Raw genomic sequence first — 21,144 nt, 5'->3', positions numbered from 1 at the left:
CTGTGCGGAATGCAAACTGCAGTTCTACCAGCTGCATTGATAAAAGCCACCAGACACCTCAGCCTCGAGTTTTAAAGGCCCGCTCCCCTCCTATGACAGGACCGTCAACTTCCTTAATGCCATAGATGAAAACTCCCACTTCCCTTTTGCACATCTGTGCCCTGACGTGTCAGCAGCCACAGTAATAAAGTGCCTGCAACCTATTTTCAGCATGTGTGGGTATATACACACTGACAAGTGTGCTGCATTCATGAGTGCAGAAGTCCAGCAGTACCTACGGAACAGAGGTATTGCCACAAGCCGCACTACAAGCTCCAACCCCAGGGGTAATGGGCAAGTGGAAAGGGAAAATGCCACTATTTGGAAAACAGTACTGTTGATCTTAAAGGCAAAAGACCTACCTGTGGCAAGATGGCAGGACGTGTTACCGGAGGCTTTACATTTGATACGCTCACTGTTGTGTACCGCCACAAACACGACTCTACATGACTGCTTGTTTTCATTTTCAAGGAAAGCCGCGACGGGCACGGTCCTGCCTAGATGGCTGATGACACCAGGTCCGTTGCTTCTCCGGAAGCACAGCAGGCCCCACAAAACGGACCCGCTGTGTAGAGCTGAGGCACGTGAACTCCCAATACGCGGTAGTCTCATTCAGGGACTGATGGGAAGATTCAGTAGCCATCAGGGACATTGCGGTATCGTGTACAAAGAGGAAGGATTACAGACCCCACGGACCCCGACGGACCAGCAAGATGGACAGCAGACACCAAGACAACCGACTATCATCACCCCAAAATGAACCGCCGACCATTACACTCCCGATAGCTGGTACCCATCCAGAAAGCCCTACATCCCTCCAGCATACCCCTACTCTGCAGCCGACGAGCAGCCCTGCGCCCTCAACCACCCAACGTCAGGACACCCAGCTCCCAATACCCCCCACCTCCCCTGCCCCAGTACCCCGAAGGTCCAAGAGACAAAGGAAAGCCTGCCAGATCCTGGACTTATGAACTTGCAGGGTGGGGGAGTGGCCAAATTCCTTTAAGGGGGGGTGAATGTGGTGATATGCCATTACACCACTAAGTCACCAGGGGCCCACACCTGATGACCCTGTATATAAAGCTGATCGGAGCTCATGCTCCTCCTGCTGACCTGGGCTTGCACAGAGGCAAGACCTACCTGTATATATCACTCTATTAAAGCCTGCATTTAACCACTCTGCTTCGTGTGGTTGATGTTGGTCGCATTGGCAAACTCCATTTTGTAGTTGGTACAGGCACAGTGCACTGTTGATCGATGGAGTAACATTTAAGTTTGTGGACAGGATTTGAACAGGCTGTTTTATTTATTCCTGAGAACTTGAAGCCACCTACTCTTTTGATGAGCTCCATTTTGTGGATGGGATGCAGATTCTGATCCCTCTCCTGAGATCAGTGATTATCTCCTTCATCGTTGACATTGAGAAAGGGGTTGTTATCTTGGCATTATACCTTTAGACTTTCTCTCTCCTGTATTCCATCTCATCGCTATTGGATATACAGCCCAATACTCAACAAATTTAAGGATGGAGTAGGGACTGTATTGAGCTACGTAGTCATGGGTGTAGAGTGAGTATCGTAGTGGACAGAGTACATTTCCTTGAGTGCTGGTGTTGAATATGATCATTGAGGAAATGTTACTCACTTCACTGATTTTAATCTATTAGTCAGCAAGTCAATGATCCAGTTACAGAGGTGAGCACTGAGGCCTAAACCTTGAAGTTTGAGAATGAGTTTGGTAGGGACTATGGTAGTAAAGGCAGGTAGTAGTTTATGATTAGAAGTCTAACATACATGCCCTTGGCAATCTGGTGTTTTAGGGTCGAATGAAGACTAAGGAGATGGCATCTGCTGTGGATTCGATACGCAAATTGAAGTGGGTCAAGACTGGGTGGTAGATACTAAATGTCTGTTAAATACTGTCACTAGATACAGTCTGAGCCCAAATAATGTAAGTAAACTCGTACTTTATTGTTGCTTGCAACGCCATGTCTGTTCTCAAACTGAATCACAAATCCTGGTCCAGTTCATGTAGATTTTTACAGCTTCATGCAGCTGAGATTATCAGCTGCTTTGTGGATGTTATATTTAGATGCCATGAAATGGTTAGAAGACTAATAGAATTAAGTTGCATTCTAAAGCTTTTAGTTCTCTTCCTTGTATTAGCACATGTAGATGGGACTTCAAATAAATTGCTATTGATTGTAATTAAGGAGATGATGGGATCCAAAAACAGCAAGCTGTTTAACTACTTTTCAACTACTAATTAACTACTCTTAAATATTTCTGAACAGGGCATAAATTTATAGTTTTACAGCCCTTTTCCCCAACTTGCCATTCCAACAAAGTTGCCTATGGAAGCTAGTTCCATTTCCTTGTTTTTTCACCCATATCCCTCAAAACCCTAGCTATCTAAATACCTGTCTAAATTTAAAGTATTTTAAATGTATTGACATACACCAGGGGTGGTCAAAACATGACCCGCATACCACATGAATATGCAGCTCATGAAAATTTAAATTTATTTTCTTTCATTTTTAAATTCAGACATACATTTTGGCCCATGAATCTGTGCCACCCAATTTTACACCCAATTAACCTACACCCCCTGTACATTTTGAACGGTGGCAGGAAACCGGAGCCCCTGCGGAAAACCCACGCAGACATGGGAAGAATGTACAAACTCCTTAAAGACAGAGCGCGATTTGAACCCCAGTCCTAATAGCTGGCATTGTAAAGGCATTGAGCTAACCACTATGTCAACCGTATGGGCTGTGTAGTGTTAGTGTTAGTGGGTGTGAGATCGCGTGATTGTGGCGTGTATGGGTGTATTGTGGGGTGAAATTAGCAGAGAGTAAGTATTATCTAGACCATCTGAGTTCCTGGCGCCCTTACAGTCCACCCATCCGAGCTCTGGATGCCCCTACTGCCTGCCCTTCTAAGCTCCCAACGCCCCGACACCCATTGATGCCCCAACCATTGACTCTCGCCTAACTGGTATAGAAATGAGCAGTTTTGTCAGCTTGCCACTGCAAATGAAGGTTGCTTACTGCCCTTTCAAAGTCTTATAGATTCAGACCCAGTCCAACAATTTTACAATTCATCCCTCTAATTAAAATTGACGTACTGGGAACGTTTGTCAAGTAAAAATAGGAATGAGAATGAGAGTGATTCTTTCCTTTGTCTTCTTATGAAATTGATATTCATGGGACATAAAACAAAGTAAAATCACCCTCACTAAGTTAGATTAAGATATGTAATGTAAAGGTTCCATTATTGTCACATAATACTACATTTAGAATGTAACATACATGAAATTCTTTAACTTTGTCCACCATAAGGAAGACAGAAAGTCACCACTTTCTCCAGCGCCCCTCACAAAAATGAAGCCCCAGCGAGGAACGAACTCGCAACCCGTGGTTTACAAGACCAGTGAACTAACCACTGAGCCTTTTCTGATAAACATGCAAATACTGTAATTTTATCATTTTACTTGCAATTTACATAAATACATATTAAAATAATTTATTTTAATATTTAACATTTCTGCAGTTCATATGCATTTTCTAATATTTTCAATGTTGTCATGTTAGCATTAGCCTCTGGAAAAAGGAAAGAAAATCTTTGTGCAAAAATGTGCTATGTGCCACACCATTGAAATAGGTGGAAAACATTTGGTTGGACCTAACCTTTGGGTCTCTTTGGGTATAGAACTGGATCAGCTAAAGGATATATTTACACTGATGCAAACAAGAGCAAACGTAATGCAATTTGGTGCAACTTCGGTGCTTGACTTCACTATTATTTGCCCTCAATCTAAAGCGTCCATTGATATGCAGGTATTACATGGGGAGAGAGCACTCTAATGGAATATTTGGAGAATCCTAAAAAATACATTTCTGGAACAAAAATGCCATTTGCGGGTATCAAGAAAAAAAATGAACATGCTGACCTTATTGCTTATTTAAAGAAAGCAACATCATCATGAATGAAGTGTTCAATAAAATACCTGATTTAATTTTGAAAAGCATTTTACTTTGGTAGTCATCTGAGAATTTAGTGAAGCGTTCGTAACTCTAAATTTTCATCAATCACACATTCAATGTTAATTTGTTACTTGATTTTAACTGCAGTACTGTAATGGAAATGATTTGTGTAACAAACTTACAATGTCTAAAATAAAGTTGGGCAACTTTTCAAGATGTGCTAATAAAAATAATTTGTTGTATTAGCATAAATGCATTCAGTTTCAGGCCATATGTTACCTTGAATTTACAAGAAATTACCAAGTTATTCTTTAAATGTAAGCATTTATGGCTAAGAAGCTTTCCTTTAGAGTTTACTGGCTGGCCTTGAATAACATCAATGCACTTCTGTGGAAATCCACATTTTCTTACTTCCTGAATGAAACAGGCAAATCAGATTTGCTTCGATATAATATTTTACAGAGTAGAGCAGTTAAATAACTGGATTGCTCAAGAGAGAGTTGGATACCCTCCTCCTATATTGCAACATTTCTATTAAATCATCCAGTAGAGATTATAATACAAATTCACATTAAATGTTTTGAGATACAAAAGAACTCGAGCAGTCTTGTAAATCCGAGTTATCTAGGATTGCATTTTCTCATCTATGATGCCAAAAGCTATTTGCAGTATAAAACATAAAGCAAGGTCTAATGGAAACATACAGTAGGGTGTACTCCCTCTAAAGAGCTCTAAAAATTGCATTGCTATCATGATCTTCTCCCTTTTGATTGGTCACAAGCCAGAGATTTTCAGGAGTGAGAAGTGTGATGTTTCTTTTATTGTAATCAAGACATGTGGGTTTTTTTCTAACCACTGTATTTTATTGGCTGTAGAAATCCTGACCTCATGGAGGCATCCAATTTGAATCTTCCCCTAGCTGCAACAGCTCATCTCTGACTCCCTCTAGTGGTCAGAATTATCACTAGCACACTCACATTACATCCCCTTTCCTTAAGATGTTTAACAACATGACACACTAAAACAGCTTAAAGTTCAACAAAAACACAGACATCATTAACACAAACAAGTGTGAAGTTCTTATTTTTATACTTAAAATAAAACCACTAAGCAAACAAATTACAATATTTCAAACAATCCAAATACATGTAGTATTTTATAAAAAAAGAAAAAAGGGAGTAAAGAAATACAAAAGAAAGAAAAACCTCCTATTAATCCCCCAACCCCCTACAAACTGGTAAAAAAAGAAAAAGAGGGACAAGAAAACTACAACAGGAGTACTTCACATTCCGATACTTTTAAACATATAAATATTTATAGAGACCTATAAGAGAAAGGGTATGTTCAAGATTCATTTAGATTTTAATACCAACAGTTTGTAAATACAGGCTCCATATTTTACAAAATATATGATATTTATCTCTTAAATTACTACAAATCAAGAGTCCAACTTGCAAGTTATTGCAATACATTTTCTAGCTATTGCCAAAGTAATTGGAACAAATTTTACTTGATACACATTCAGTTTTAACTTAGGTTGAATGCCTCTAATATCTCATAGTAAAAATAACATTGGAACCTGTGGGAATCTTACTCCAGTTATTCATTCTAATGAATGCAAAAAAGTACCAACTTCTTGTCCACATCTAAAACATAAATCTGAATAAGTATAGTTCATATTATGTAACTTTTGTGGTGTTAAATATAACTGAAGAATAAAATTATATTGAACTAACCGATATCTCAGATTTATTGTACTTTTCATACTCTCTCTATATATCTGAATCCACCTACATTTATCTATTTTCTTATTTAAATCTACCTTCCATTTATGTCTTGATTTATGAACTTCAGTTCTTTTTCTTTTAGAGATTCAGTCTGTCAGGGGCTTTGATAATGTGTGTGGATCTTCTTAACACAGATGCTGGTCCACTACTATCTAGCACTGGTGGTGTTTCCTCTGTTGCTCTGCAGGCTGGATTTGTCTGTTCCTGCAGTGTCTTGCATTTTCAGTAGGCTCTTTCGATTCTTCCTCAGTATTTGCCCATCCTCTGTTCTAACAGTGTAGGGTCTTGGATTTAGAGCAGTAGCCTTTTTGTCACAAGTGTTGGAATCTCTCAGTCTCACTGTATCATGTTGTGCGAGTGGCCTAAGCTTCTTGCTGACTTGTCATAGTTCGCTTTTTTTGTCTCCATTGTTTCTGTTCAATATTCTCGACATCTCTGTTCTTGTTTGGATCTGCAGAGTAGGGAAGTCTACGTCCCATCAGAAGCTCAGCGGGTGACATGCCATGTTCAAGTGGTGAAGCTCTGTAATTCAATAGAAAAGGTAAAGGTTCCATTATTGTCATGTAATACTACATTTAGAATGTAACATAATGAAATTCTTAGAGCCGCCACTTTGTCCAGTGCCCCTCACAGAAATGAGGCTCCAGCAAAGATCAAACCAGTGGTTTACAAGACCAGTGCTCTAACCAGTAAGCTATCGGAGCCTCAGAGCTAGATAAAGATCTGAGCTACTGTCCTGAGCTTTCTTGAACAACTGTTTAACTATGTGAATTCCTTTCACTGCTTTGCCATTTGACTGTGGATGCAGAGGACTTGAAGTCACATGTTGAAAATCATACTCTTCTACAAAGTTCTGGAATTCTCTACAACTGTAGCATGTTCCATTGCCACTGTAGAAAATTTGAGGAATTCCATGTCTTGCAAAGATTGATTGCATATATTTAATCACACAAGCAGTAGACATGATAGGAAACAGCGCAATCTCCGAATAGTTCGATAGATAGTCAATAACCAACAAGTAATTGTATCCATCCATGTGGAACAGATCAGTTCTAACTTTCTGTCATGGTTCTGGTAAGTCAGTTATGATCATGGGCGTGATGTTTCAAACAGGTCTCATAGCTTGAAACTATCCTGTTTATGTCAACATTTATCCCTGGCAAATAAACACCAATTCTGGCCATCCTCTTCCATTTTTCTATTCCAAGGTGCCCCTTGTGCACCCTTTTCAGCACCTCTTATTCACAGCGATTGAGGAATGACAATTCTTCTTTGTCTGAGTATAAGCCCATTGACAACGCTCAGCTCTGATGTAGTATAGTTCATATGCACCTCTAGGTCATCCTTCATTCAGATTCTTGATGAACTTCTGTAGAACTGTGTCCTTTTCTGTATCAGCTATGATCTGCTTGGATTTCATGTCAGATACGGGAAAATATTCAGTGAGCAGGTTCATGTGAAAAATCACATCTGATTGTGAAACTCTCATTGGGTGCTTCACTCTGCATCATTGCTCTGGATAATGCATCAGCTAACACAATAAGTTTCCCTGGTGTGTCCACCCTCTTGATTAGGATTAAGTTTCCACATGCTTTGTCACCAAGCATTAATTCATGTCTATCTGGGACTACTGTGAACCTGAGGTGATTCTCTAACTTTCACCTTGAGTTAATATGTGCCTTTCGTGTCAACGCTCTGTCCATTGTAGACTTTGAGCTGTACAGGATTTGCATGGATGTATGCTTTTATCTTCATTGCCCTGATGTCATGCTCACAGATCAAATTGACTTTTGCCCCTGTGTCCAGCTTGAAAGAAATATTTGTTCCATTTGTATGCAATGACAAATTCCACTTATCCTGCTCAACTCTGTTCACACTTGACTGTTCTGTGTGTGTTGGTTTAGATTTAGAATCTTCCTACACTACCATGCCAACGTAGATGGAATCAATGAGAGCATATTCATCTATAGTGTGTACAGTGTGCATGCTTTCACTTCTGTTTTGTTTCCTTTTGCAAATGATTCTTCCCTTTGCGCTTATTACAGACTTTCCATAGGCTGGGCATTGTTTTGGTGCATATTGAGTGCCACATTGTTTACAATTGAACGCCTCTCTACCTTTTTGTTAATTCGTATATCTCATTTTTTTGGTTATTTGTGTGTCCAGACACTGGACATTGGCTTTTGCACTATCACCGTACTTTCTTTCATGGTGCAGAGCTATTTTACTGGTGTAGCATATCTTCACAGCTCCAGCTAAGGTAAGCTCTGTTTCTTGCAACAACTTCTCTTTCACTTTCTTATCAATAATCCCAAACACAATTTGATCACAGATCATTGAACCTTGCAGCAGTCTGAAACTGAATGTTCTTGCATTTAATTTCAAGTCCGTTAAAAAAGTATCAAAGCTCTCTCCCTGCAGCTGTGTGTGTGTGAGCGAAACGCATACCACTCAAATGTTTTTTTTTGTTGATCTGTGTTCATCAAACATCTTGGTAACCTTGTTCAACTTGCCCTGGTCAACTGCCTCAGCAAAATCAAATGTGTGGTAAACCTTGAGTACTTGAGGTCCCACCGTGGTAAGTAGCTGTGCAATCTTCTGTGTATCAGGTTTGCTAATAAGTCCAATGGCTTGCAGGTACAGCATAAATCGTTGATTAAACAACCTCCACTCATAGTCAAAATTTCCAGTCCAATTTAGAGTGTCAAGAGTCTTTAAACTTTCCATGTTTTCTGCTGCTATCAACTGATTCTAACTCTGCACATTCCTGGTGTTTCTTCCACTACTGATACCATGTGATGCTTCTTTTATTATAAATAAAGAAACTGTCCATTTTGAATCTGCTCTGAGCTGCAACAACCCATATCTTACTCCCTCTAGTGGTCAGGATTATCACGACCACTCTCATAACAAGAAGGACACACTTTCTTAAGGAGTCTTTGAGAACAACCTTGAATCATTTCCTCTGTACAACTGATAACTTCATGATATAATGGAGCTTGGAGTAGGGTATCTGCTATCAGGCATGTAGACCACACAACCTACTCGCTGGTGCCTTAATGCTGGCAGGGTTGGCCTGGGAGTGGCACTTCATTTACCTTGCCAGTTGATTTGGAAGATCTTGTGGGGTCATGTTGATGATTCTTTGTTTTGTGCTTTGAGGTGTTAATGTCTCTGAATCATTGTTGCCCTGTAGATAATAAGCTTTGTTATGGGTTTGAGGTTTTGATACCAAACAATCTTTTGCTCAGGTGGTCAAAAGCTGACATGAAGCACTCGTGTGTTTAATCACTGATGTCTGCATTTGCTGAAGTTAGCTACTAAGATATTAAAGGTAATTCAGATTTTTCTAGAGCCTTGCTAGCACGGGCAGGATGGTAGAACACCATTGTTTTTGTGTGCACTTAGTCTAAAGCATATTTTCTTGTACTATTCAATGAATAAGGACTTGGAGCTTGGCCTGCAAATAAATGCGAATACAAGCCTTAGCATATGCGACCATAAGTTTAAAATATGCTTGTATGTGGTCACATTAGCAGATGAAGAATTAAGATAATTTTCTGAAGGCAACAAAATAAAATTGGACTTGTACAGAAACCAAGCAAAACAAAACATGATCACTAAACCACATGAGTTCTGGTATGCTTTAGGTATGTTCTAGATTAGAATAAACTGAAATAAGACAGAAATATGTTTTTCTGTCAAACAAAAAAAAATCTTCAGGTGCTAGGATCTAGTGCAATACATAAAATTGCTACAGAAACTCAGTAGGTCACGCAGCATCCATAGGAGGTGAAAGGCAATCAACGTATCATCTTTCCTTATGTCAGAGGCAAGATATTGTATTGCACCAAGTAAACCTTATTTGTCACCAGTCTTTACTAGAATTGGATCTGCCTGGACCTGCTAATTGTTGTGGGGTTTTCTAGATGAACTATTATCAATGTTTCTCATCATGTGAAGGATAGAGGCACGTTTCTGTGTACAGTACAGCCAAGTTTTGATTACAGTGCTCCACAGTCCTGTCAGTGGACAAAAGCAAAGAATTTAGGTTAAAAAAATAAACCAGGTTTAGTGGATGATACTTTTTCATGTATTTCTCTTGGAATTGATTTATGGTGAAGATCATGTCTATTGTGTTCCTACCTGGATGGAATCCACATTGTGATTCAGGGACCAACTCTTTGGCCACTGGGAGAAGGGGATCCTAACAATGGTTTCTCAGTGGCTGACAGCAGGGATGCTCCTCTGTGGTCCTGCAAATGAGGTTGTCTTCTTGAATATGATCTTGATTACAGCATCTCTAAGGTCTCCAGTTATGTCCTATTTTTCTCAGATGTAGGAGATAAATCTGTAAATTTGTGATTGAAGCTCCTCTCTCCTTCATTTAAAAGCTTACACCAGCTTTCGAGGCCATGTTATTTTTCACCTGGCACATGCTTTTTTTTGTTTTTTGATCAGTGGAGAAGCCAGTCTGGACTAGATAGTATGTTGTGTGATGGAGTCAAGGAGTGTCCTGTGAAGAATAGGATCGTATAAATTTAGACATATAGCACGGTAGCAGGCCATTTTGGCCCATGAACCTGTGCTGCCAAATTTACACCCAATTAACTTACCCCCCCCCCCCCCCAGACTATGTTTCAATGGTGGGAGGAAACCAGGGCCCCTGGAGGAAACCCACATAGACACGGGAAGAACGTACAAACTCCTTACAAACAACACGGGATTCAAACTCTAGTCTTGATCATTGGCGTTGTAAAGGCATTGCACTAACTGCTACACCAACCATTTGGCCGATAGTTCATGATTGATGAATTCTTCAAAGTGTTCCTCTTAAAAATGTTACATCGCAGACCAATAGCAATCAAAATTCACCAAGAGACTATAGACTATTATGGATTTTCTTTTAAAACAATGTATTTATTTATAACTATGCATGAATATCATGTGTGTGTGTGTGTGTGTGTGTGTGTGTGTGTGTGTGTGTGTGTGTGTGTGTGTGTGTGTGTGTGTGTGTGTGTGTGTGTGATACCCAAACCATTACAGCTTAGGCACAATTCTGGAAAGTCATTCCATAGTTCAGTTTTAGAAATCCTGTTGAAACTCAGACTTCTAAACTGATGCTCAGAAGTAATTACGAAGGAGCTGAGAGACTGAGTGATCAGACTGCCAAAAACTTATGAATCCTTGTCGACTTACTTCCAGAGAAATGTCCTTTCATACTTATGGTTGTCATAACTCTCCTTTTACTTGTGTAGGGGAAACAAAACATTTCCAAAACCCAGGCACGAATCAGTAGAAATTACCTTCACGGTGGTTGAGATCCAATACAGTAATTCGCCTGCTTCCTTGATCCAGATATGGGTCAATTAAAATGGTCATGGTGGTTCATTCATTCCCCTAACAAGAAGAATTAACAGAATTGCCCATTTCACGTAGTTTATCAGATAACTGTGTTTATCAGATAATTGGCTGATCAATGCTGAAATACTGTTTCTTTAAGTGTCCCAAACACATGACTCATAATCATATGACTCTCACCATCTGTTTTTCCTGAATAGACAACCATTGTTCTTTTGTTCTTGGTTGAGAGCATCACTTTGTTTATTGTTTGAACCTGATAGTGCCATCCAGTCTGTGAAAACTATCAATGTTTGCAGCCTGCACCACCCCCCAAAGTGACATTCACTAAATAAAACAGGAGCTTGTAATAACAGACACTGACTGCATCTCTGTCCTTAATCCGTTTGCTTCTAAAAATTGGGGGTATAATGAACAACGAGAAAGGCTTTCAAAGTTTGTAGCGGGATCTAGACCAGCTGGGAAAATGGGTTGCAAAAATGCAGACATGTGTGAGGTGTTGCACTTTGGGAGGACAAACCAGGGGTAGGAATTCCATAGTAAATAGTAGGGCACAGTGGAGTGTAGTAGAGCAGAGAGATTTGGGAAAACAAATGCCTAATTCCTTAAAAGTCGTGTCACAAATAGGGCCATAAAGCCAACTTTTTGAATAGTGGACTTTATCATTCAAAGTATTGAGTACATAAGTTAAAACACAATGCTGGAGAGATCCAGCAGGTCAAACAGTGCCCTCCATAATGTTTGGAACAAAGGCACATTTTTTTTCTTTTTTTGCCCCTGTGCTCCAGAGTTTTAAACATTGAATCAAATAATTCTCGTGATTAAAGTGCAGATTCCAGATTTTATTCAAGGGTATCATGACATTTTAGTTTGACCATGTAGAAATTACAGCCTTTTTTATACATAGTCCCCTCATTTCAGGGCACCATAATGTTTGGGACATTTGACTTCACAGGTGTTTGTGATTACTCAGGTATGTTTAATTGCTTCATTGGTGCAGGTATAAGAGAGCTTGGCTTACTTCTAAGCTTTTGATCAACTTTCGAGTCTGTACTCGCCATTTTTCAATATGAGGACCAGAGTTGTCCCAATGAAAGTCAAAGAAGCTGTTATGAGGCTTAAAAACAAGAAGAAAACACTAAGAGACATCGCCCAAACCTGAGGATTACCAAAATCAATAGTTTGGAACATCATTAAGAAGAAAGAGTGTACTGGTGGTCTCATTAATTGCAAAGGGACTTGTATTCCAGTGAAGACCTCCAATGTTGATGACAGAAGAATTCTCATCATAATGAAGGAAAATCCCAACTTACGACTGACTAATCTGAAAGACTTTTCACGAGGCAGGTATGGATATGTCAATGACTACTGTCTGCAGAACACTTCATGAACAGAAATACAGAGGCTGTACTGTAAGATGCAAACCATGGCAAAGGTGGTGCACTTTAGATCTTGGGCAGTTCCTTTACATCTCCATACCTTGCTCTTGCTATTAGTCTGATACAGGTTAACCCTGGTCTCTTCTGTCCACTAGATCTTTTTCCAGAATTCTGGAAGTACTTCTTGGCAAACTGTAATTTGGCCATCCTCTCTGGCTAACTCAGTGGTTCTCAACCTTTTTCTTTCTCACATACCACTTTAAGTAATCCCTATGCCATTGGTGCTCTGTGATTAGTAAGGGATTGCTTAAGGTGGTATGTGAGTGGGAAGGGAAGGTTGAGAATCATTGCTCTAGACCCAATTGTTACTGAAATATTTTGCTGGAGAAAAATTGTCATTGGTCCATTTCCCTTGGAGTTATGAAACCATACACATCACGTCAATTTGGTACGATTGAAACAGTGGTTTTCAACCTTTTTTCTTTCCACCCACATACCACCTTAAGCAATCCCTTACTAATCACAGAGCAACTATGGCATAGGTATGTGAGTGGAAAGAAAAAGGTTGAGAACCATGGGGCTAACTAGTGGTTTGCATCCTGCAGTGTAGCCTCTATTTTTTTATAATTTTAATTTTTAATTTAGACATACAACAGGGAAACAGGCCATTTTGGCCCATGAGTCCGTGCCACCCAATTTACACCCAATTAACCTACATCTCCGGTACGTTTCGAATGGAGAGAGGAAACTGGAGCTCCTGGGCAAAAACCTATGCAGTCACGGGGCGAATGTACAGACTCCTTACAAACACCACGTGATTTATTAGCCTATAGGGTGCTCAGGGCCTTTTTGATTTCTTCCCTTGTGAAGGGAGTATCAAATTCTATCTTTCTTCTCTCTTCCAGCTTGACATTCAGCAAAAATTCTTCCATTTCATTCTCATCTAGTAAGTCTGTTTTGTATAATTTTGTGTAATATTGTCTAAAAGTGTCATTAATTTATTTTTGTTTCTGTTTTTATAGCATTTATCATTCTTAATGACTCTGTTTTAATCTGCCAATCTAATACTTAGTGCACCCATTCACTCAACTCATAGTATTTTTGTTTAGTTTTTAATATAGCTTTTTCTGTCCTACATGTGTATTATATTATATCTTAGCATTTTATTCCCCAGTAATCTGTATTCTTCTTGTAATCTTGTTCTGATTTTTTAATATATAATTCTTTAATATCCTTCTCCAAACTGTTTACTTCTGCCATATGTTCCCTCTTAATATTATTCATATAGGTTATAATTTGACCCCTTAAATTAGCTTTAAGTGTGTCCCATATCAGAAAACTATTATTAGTAGGTGGCAGATTTGTTTCACAAAATATTTCTATCTATCGCTTTATAAATTCACAGAAGTCTTTTCTTATAAGCAATGTAATATTGAGATGCCATCTTGCTTTTCCATTGTTACTATGGTTAATTTTAATGGAAAGTGATCTGATAGAAGCCTCACTAGATATTCTGTTTTTATCACTCTACTTTTAACTGGGTAGACATTAAAAATAAGTAAGTAATTCCTTGTATGTGAGTCATGCACCATTGAGTAAAAAGAGTAGTCTCTCTGTGAGATTTAATTGTCTCCATACATCAATAAGATTTAGATCTTTCATATGTAAAATTGTGGTTTTTGCTATTTTCACTCTCATTTTATTATTCTTGTCAATTTATCTAGTATTGGGTCCAAACAGAAATTAAAGTCTCCTCCAACTAATATATTTTGTCTTCCCTCTGGTGTTTTTTAAGAAGATGTCCTTCATATAGGCTTCATTATCATAATTCAGGGCATAAATATTCATTAATGTCCATGCTTCTCCATAAATTTTACAGTACACCATTCCAAACCTTCTGGCTTGATCAATTGAGGTATCTTCTATTAACCTTGGTGTATTTTTATTAATTAAAATAGCCACCCTTTTGCCTTTGAAACAAAGGAAGATATTATTTGTCCCACTCATCCTCTTTTTGATTTATAATGTTCCAATTTGGTAAGATGTGTTTCCTGCAGAAAAGATTATATCCTCTTTTTATTTCTTTTAGTATGCAAAGACCTTCTTTCTCTTCACCACCCATTTATCCTGTTAATATTAAGACTAATAAATTTTAGTGTTTTATCCATACCATTTCTCACACAAATATTGTATAACAATAATATCTTCCCAATTTTTTAAATACTGTTGTAACATCTCCCTATTAAAAGACATTTCCAATACATACATTTCCCCTTTAAGAAACACGCCACATCTCGAGCTTTGACAATGGTACCCGGAAGTGCGCGAAATAAGCCTGCGGGTTCTTCCAAAGAAGAAGAAACCCTCCCTTTAGTGCCATCTTTTAAAATCACTTCTCTCCCGGCCACCCCCCAACCCCCAAGATGGAGTTCCCACCTTGCTGCTTTCCTTTCCACCATTCTGTCTTTTCAGAGCTCTCCATATGAACCAATGTTTTTTTTTCTTTTAACAGTGAAAACAAGATGGCTCAGTACTATTAATATAAATAAAGATACGTCTTTCAGTTAGTCCTGCTTTGAAATGGTCTTTACAGCTCTTTCAGCTGGCAACTTTAATCTTCCCATAACTTTCTTAAAAATCCTACATCTTTTTTTATTGAAAATTCATTGATTACCTTCTGAGACATCCACCCTCACCTTTGCTGGTTAAATCATTGAATATTTAAAATTTTTAGATCACATTTGTCTCTTTACCTCACCAAATTCCCTTTTTTTTTGTTTAACCAAGGCAGGGCAACATTATTTTGCATTGTCCACCACTAATGAGCCATTATTATTTTTTGAATATTCATATGCTGCTCCCAAGATCGCATCTCTTTCCTGGTAACTTAAAAGTCTTACCAGGACTAGTTGTGGGGGCTATTTGTTGGTTCTTCTGGGTCCGAGGGTCTGGTGAGCCCTTTCAATTTGTGACTTTGCATTTGACTTATTTTGTCCCAGCATTTGTGGGATCCATGTTTCAAAGAAACTCACCACATCTTTTCCCTATATTCCTTCTCTCAGTCCAATGCTAAATTTTCCATATGATCGATCTTGTCCATCAGTGCTTTCTTTTCTGTCCCATATTTTTGCTTTTCCTTCCAGTGCCTTCAACCTGTCTTTTGTTTTGCCCAGCTCAGCCTCTGAATAAGTCATTCGTTCACTAGAGTCTTACACAACTTCCTTAATTTCCATTACCTTCTCTCATCACTGATTCCATTCTTGTAAAACAACTGCATAAAGTTTCCAATGTGTTCAGGATGGAGGCTATATCTCCCCAGTTCTGCAAACTTCAGCCGGTCCCAAGGCCCCTGCTGAGTCATTCCTCAGCAGGCTTCCACTCGATGTTCCTGGCTAAGCTATTTCTTCTTCAGTCTTTGTTCTCAGTTGCCTTGATCGATTAGCACTTGCTTTATGTTTTTGATGATAAAATTCTGGTTTTTGAGCTTTTAAACCGTCTTTTTAATACTTTTTGTGGAGAGCTCTTTCAAAACACTTCTCAGCTCATTAGCATGGCCATATCCCCACCAAGCTAATACTTTATGAAATCTCTCACCTAATTCATAGTATCTTTGCCTCATCCGAATAATCACTTTCTCAGTCCTAAGTTTGTTAAGTATTATAATGAAACTTTATTAATTAATTGTTTACACATCTTCAGAAACAGACTTGTGAAGGTCCTTTTCCAAAACTAATTTATTTTTCTAATTGATCTACTTCTCTCATATCATTTTTAATATTAGATGTAAAGCTTATAATTTGCCCTTGTAAATATGCTTTTGGTATCACTAAATATCCTAGTATAGTTTTGAACAAAATAATAAAAATCTTTCCTTTTCAACAATAAGGAATTTAATCTCCATGTATATATAGATTTCTCTTTATCAGGCATTTCCATAGTTACACAGGTGATTGGTCAGATAAAATCCTCGTCTTATAATCCACTTCAAAAATCTTGGTTGATTTAGGACAACACCAAAAGAAGAACAATTCTAGAATAAGAATCAAACCTTCTAGAATAAAATGAATAATCTTTCTCTCTAGGGTGGATTCTCCTCCACACATCAATTAAATTCAAATCTCTCATCAAACCCAATGTAGCTTTAGCAGCTTTCATTCTTGTCTTTTCGAGAGTGGATTTTTCCAACAATGGATCTAAGCAAAAATTGAAATCCCCTCCTATTCAAATATTTTCATGTGCCTCTGCTCGATTTAAAAATGTATCTTGATTAAATTTCTCATCATCAATATTTGGAGCAAATAATTCAAAAATGTCCCTGCCAGAGAGACAATGACTGGAGCGTGCTAACTTCACTCCCCTTCATGAGGCGCACGATTGTTTAAAATAAACAGTTGGTAGTTGACTTTTCTCTGGTAAGCTGTGTTTCTTGAGCTCTGCAGTTAGTGCCACTAAATTGATGACCCCAACAGGAGCTCAACGTCTTTTGAGCCCCCACAGTGAAACATAGTGAGAAAGCCTGGAGAATGGATGCCACTACTGCGCTGCATGTGGTGGCTGTGAAACTGCCCACCTTCTGGCCTCATAGACCACGTCCATGGTTCCAGCAGGATGAGGCTCAGTTCCACATTAGGAACACAACAAATGAAGCCACCAAATTCTGGCATGTAGACCTCTCATTAGATGAAGATTCTGCTGCCAAGGTAGATGATTTTATCAACAATCCACCCGAGGGGAGGATCAATACAGTGCTTTTAAGGCACATCTCCTCATGACTTTTGGCATGTTTGACCTGGAAAGAGGACTACGCTTACTCAACCTTGAAGATTTGGCGGACAGAAGGCCATCAGAACTGATGAATGAAATACTTGCATTAGCAGATGGCCATTTCAACTGCTTAATGTTCAAGGCAGCCTTCTTAGAATGGCTCCCTCATGACATCGCCCTGCTGCTCTCTTCTGCTGACTTCTCCAAACCAAAGGAAGTGGCGAGGGAGGCAGACTGACTTCACAGGGTACCATAGCCTCCCATGGCAAAGTTTCAACAGGTCACCTTGGGCAGTCAAGTCTATGCAACTACCAGTTCTATGGCACTCCACAGGCTACCGAGGAAGGAAAAGCCATTGGAGAACAGTGAATGGTGTTTCTACGACAGAAAGTGGGGCAGGAATGTGTGCCGCTGTGTGCTACCTTGCAGTTATATGGTTGACACCCAGGGAAACAACAACGCCAACCACCACTGATAGCCTTGGTGGATGGCGACCTGACCGGCCTGATATATGCCACTGATCAGCGCATGGGATGCAAACTGCTAGTTGACACCGGAGCTCAGTTCATTATCTACCCGCCATCCTCTTACGAACGGGAATCTCAAATGCCTCAAGCCAACTTCCATACTGTCGATGACACTACAATTAGCAGTTATGGCACCAAGTTGATACAGCAGGTATTAGACACCTTACCACTGGATTTTCATGCTAATGGCTGTAGGACAGCCCATTTTGAAACGGGCATCCTGAGAGATCATGACTTGTTGGTAGATGTGACAAGTCCATGCCACCACATTCCAAACATGCCACTTTCTTCATATCATCAACTGGCAACACTGCTATGCGTTCAAACACTCGCCACCGATGATTTTGTGAACATTAACAGAGTTTCCTGAACTACTTACACCAGCTTTTCATTTAGTCTCTCCACGTCATGGAGTTCAGCTCTACATAACTACCACCGGCCCTCCCATACATTCCCCCTGACTGGCCACTACAGGCAAAAAAAGAGTTTAAAACTATGGAGGACTAGGCATCATCTGAAGGTCCAATAGTCCTTGGGCATCGACACTCCATATGGTGCCCAAAGCATCCGGCGGCCTAAGACTTTGTGGAGATTACTGACACCTCAATGGCGCAACTGTGCCAGATAGGTATCCAATACCACACATTCAAGATTTTGCTGCCAACCTCCATGGAAAACATATCTTCTCGAAGGTAGACTTGGTAAAAGGTTATCACCAAATTCCTGTCTACCCAGAGGACATCCCTAAAATGGCCATTATTACTCCATTTGGTCTATTTGAGTTTCTGAGGATGCCTCAGATGTTCCAACATTTAATGGACGCCGTCATGAAAGATTTGCCTTTCATTTTTGTCTACCTCGATGACATCATAGTGGCCAGTGAGTCAACACAAGAGCACAGACGACACCTGCGACAATTGTTCCAGTGACTTCGGGATTTCGGCCTTTCTATCAGCCTTGTGATGTGTATATTTGGCAAACACACAATTGACATTTTGGGACATAGGATTTAGAATGTAGGCGCAACCCCACTTCCAGACAAAATATCAGCCATTCAAGGCTTCCCAAAGCTCACGACAGTTAAAGGGTTACAAGAATTCCTAGGAACGGTTAACTTTTATAACAGGTTCATCGCAGCAGCTGCCAGGATCATGAAGCCCTTGCTCCACATCCTCACTAGCAAACCTAAAAAACTGCTCTGCACTACAAAGGCCACAGAAGCATTTGACAAAGCAGAAGAGACACTTTCAAAGGTAACCATGTTGGCCCACCCCCATATACACGCCCACTTGAGTTCACATCTAATGCATCGGACATCGCCTTGGGTCCTAGAATAGAAAATCAGCAATCACTGGCAACCCCTAGCATTTTTCAGCCACCACCTACGCCCGTCTGAATTAAAGTGCAGCATTTTCATCTGGGAGTTGTTAGCGCTTTATCTGGCCATCAAACATTTCAGATATTTTCTAGAGGACAGGCATTTTCTGTGTTTACTAGCCATAAGCCTCTAACGCTTGCCCTTGTCAAGATTCTGGATCCCTGGTCGGCGGGTCAACAGAGGCATCTTGCCTATATTTCTGAATTTATTTCTGATGTGTGGCATTTGTCTGGTAAAGCCAATGTTGTAGTTGATGCCTTGTCCATAACAGAAGTCAATGTGATTATAGGAGGGCTGGATTTCTGGACTCTTGCAATAGCCCAACAAGAGGACCAGGAGGTACAAGCTTTCCATACAGCTATTATGGACCTGCTCTTAGTTGACATTCCATTAGGCCCTGACCAGGTGAACATACTTTGTAATACTTCAGCCAGCCACCTACGACCAAGACCACTGTCTTGGCAGAGACCACATTCATGGCCTGTCGCATCCATCTGTCTGCACAACCATCAAGCTTATGTCCTCAAAATATGTTTGGCATGGCTTAAGGTCACTCATTGGGCACGAAAATGCCTCTCCAGCTATGATCCAATGGCACACCCGAACACCGCTTCAACACTTTCCCATTACGACTCAAAGATTTCAGCATGTACACATAGACATTGTAGGCCCACTGCCCATGTCCAAAGGTCAATGGTATATATTAACAATGGTTGACCATTTTACCTACTGGGCAGAAGCTACACCAATGATGGACATCACAGCTGAAATGTGTGCTCAGACTTTTCTCTCGACCTGGGTTGCTCAATTCAGAGTACCAGTCCATCTAATGTCTAACAGGGGAACTCAGTTTACTTCAACCTTGTGGGCAAACCTGGCGAGACTTTGTGGTACACAATTACACCATACTACCACGTACCACCCACAGGCTAATGGGCTAGTAGAACTTTTCTACCGGCATCTGAAACAAGCCTTGCAAGCAAGAATTAACAAGCCTCAGTGGGCAGATGTGTTACTGTGGTAGCTGTTGGGTATTAGAACGGCACCTAAGGATGACCTGGAGACCTCTTTAGCAAAATTAGTTTACGGTACTCCATTCCTAGAACTGGCAGATATCACTCCTTCTCCAGCCAAAGATAGATCCTCGGTTACAGAGGAATTACAAGAGTTAAGAAACAAGATGAATTCCCTGGCTCCAGTTCCAGCAATTTGTCATGGATCACCTCTACACATGTTCCTGCTGCTCTCGACTCTACTTCTTATCTCTTAACATCCATCTCACGCTACACTCCTGCAGCGACCTTACAAAGGGCCTTATAAACTGCTACAGCACAAAAACACAATGGATCTATGGTGCTATTGGACATTGGTGGTCATCCAGAACTTTTTACAGGAAACAGACTGAAGCTTGCACACATGGACATTGCTGAACCTGTGCATGTCCCACCTCCCAAGCACCGGGGACGCACTCCTAAAATACCCAAAGTTGTGACATTGCAGCCATGCAACGATTCTGGGAGTGGGGGTGGGGGGTGATGTGACAGAATTGCCTCACCGTGTGGCTGACACAGAATGGTGCAGGGTCTCCTTCTTTGCCCAGGAGAAGCCTGTGTTTGCAGATCCATGTGGGTTGATGAAGCGCATTCCTTTCCTGCTGGCATATTGCCAGAGAGCTAACTTCATTCCCCTTTGTGAGATGTGCTGACATCACTCCCCTTTACGAAGTGCACTGACATCACTCCCCTTTATGAAGCGCGTTGACATCACTCCCCTTTATGAAGTGCACTGACATCACTCCCCTTTATGAAGTGCACTGACATCACTCCCCTTTATGAAGTGCACTGACATCACTCCCCTTTATGAAGCGCACTGACATCACTCCCCTTTATGAAGCGCACTGACATCACTCCCCTTTATGAAGTGC

At 40.2% G+C, this 21,144-nt stretch overlaps 1 protein-coding gene and 1 long non-coding RNA gene across 3 annotated transcripts; one reads left to right on the top strand and one right to left on the bottom strand.

Moving 5' to 3' along the window:
- The first annotated feature begins 1,104 nt into the window (after positions 1-1,104).
- On the top strand, positions 1,105-4,273 carry LOC138762480 (cytochrome c-like). Its single transcript, XM_069936232.1, is given in 5 exon segments — positions 1,105-1,168; positions 1,357-1,469; positions 3,638-3,731; positions 3,734-3,799; positions 3,878-4,273. Coding segments are annotated over 5 exon segments (486 nt in total). The 3' UTR covers positions 4,027-4,273.
- Positions 4,274-5,091: 818 nt separating this feature from the next.
- Positions 5,092-20,979, bottom strand: LOC138762215 (uncharacterized). Of its 2 annotated transcripts, XR_011356842.1 has the most exons (4): positions 20,776-20,979; positions 11,118-11,211; positions 9,958-10,327; positions 5,092-6,333 (listed from the first exon to the last, which is right to left on the bottom strand). It is a non-coding gene; the product is annotated as an uncharacterized lncRNA (long non-coding RNA). The 2 variants fall into 2 exon arrangements; XR_011356841.1 differs by lacking the exon at positions 11,118-11,211 and having other exon boundaries at positions 20,776-20,976.
- Positions 20,980-21,144: the final 165 nt, after the last annotated feature.

Source organism: Narcine bancroftii, chromosome 4 (genome assembly GCF_036971445.1).
Source record: "Narcine bancroftii isolate sNarBan1 chromosome 4, sNarBan1.hap1, whole genome shotgun sequence".
Lineage (NCBI taxonomy): Eukaryota > Metazoa > Chordata > Chondrichthyes > Torpediniformes > Narcinidae > Narcine > Narcine bancroftii.
The sequence above is the reverse complement of the archived record's forward strand: the minus strand, read 5'-3'. Positions and strand labels throughout refer to the sequence as shown.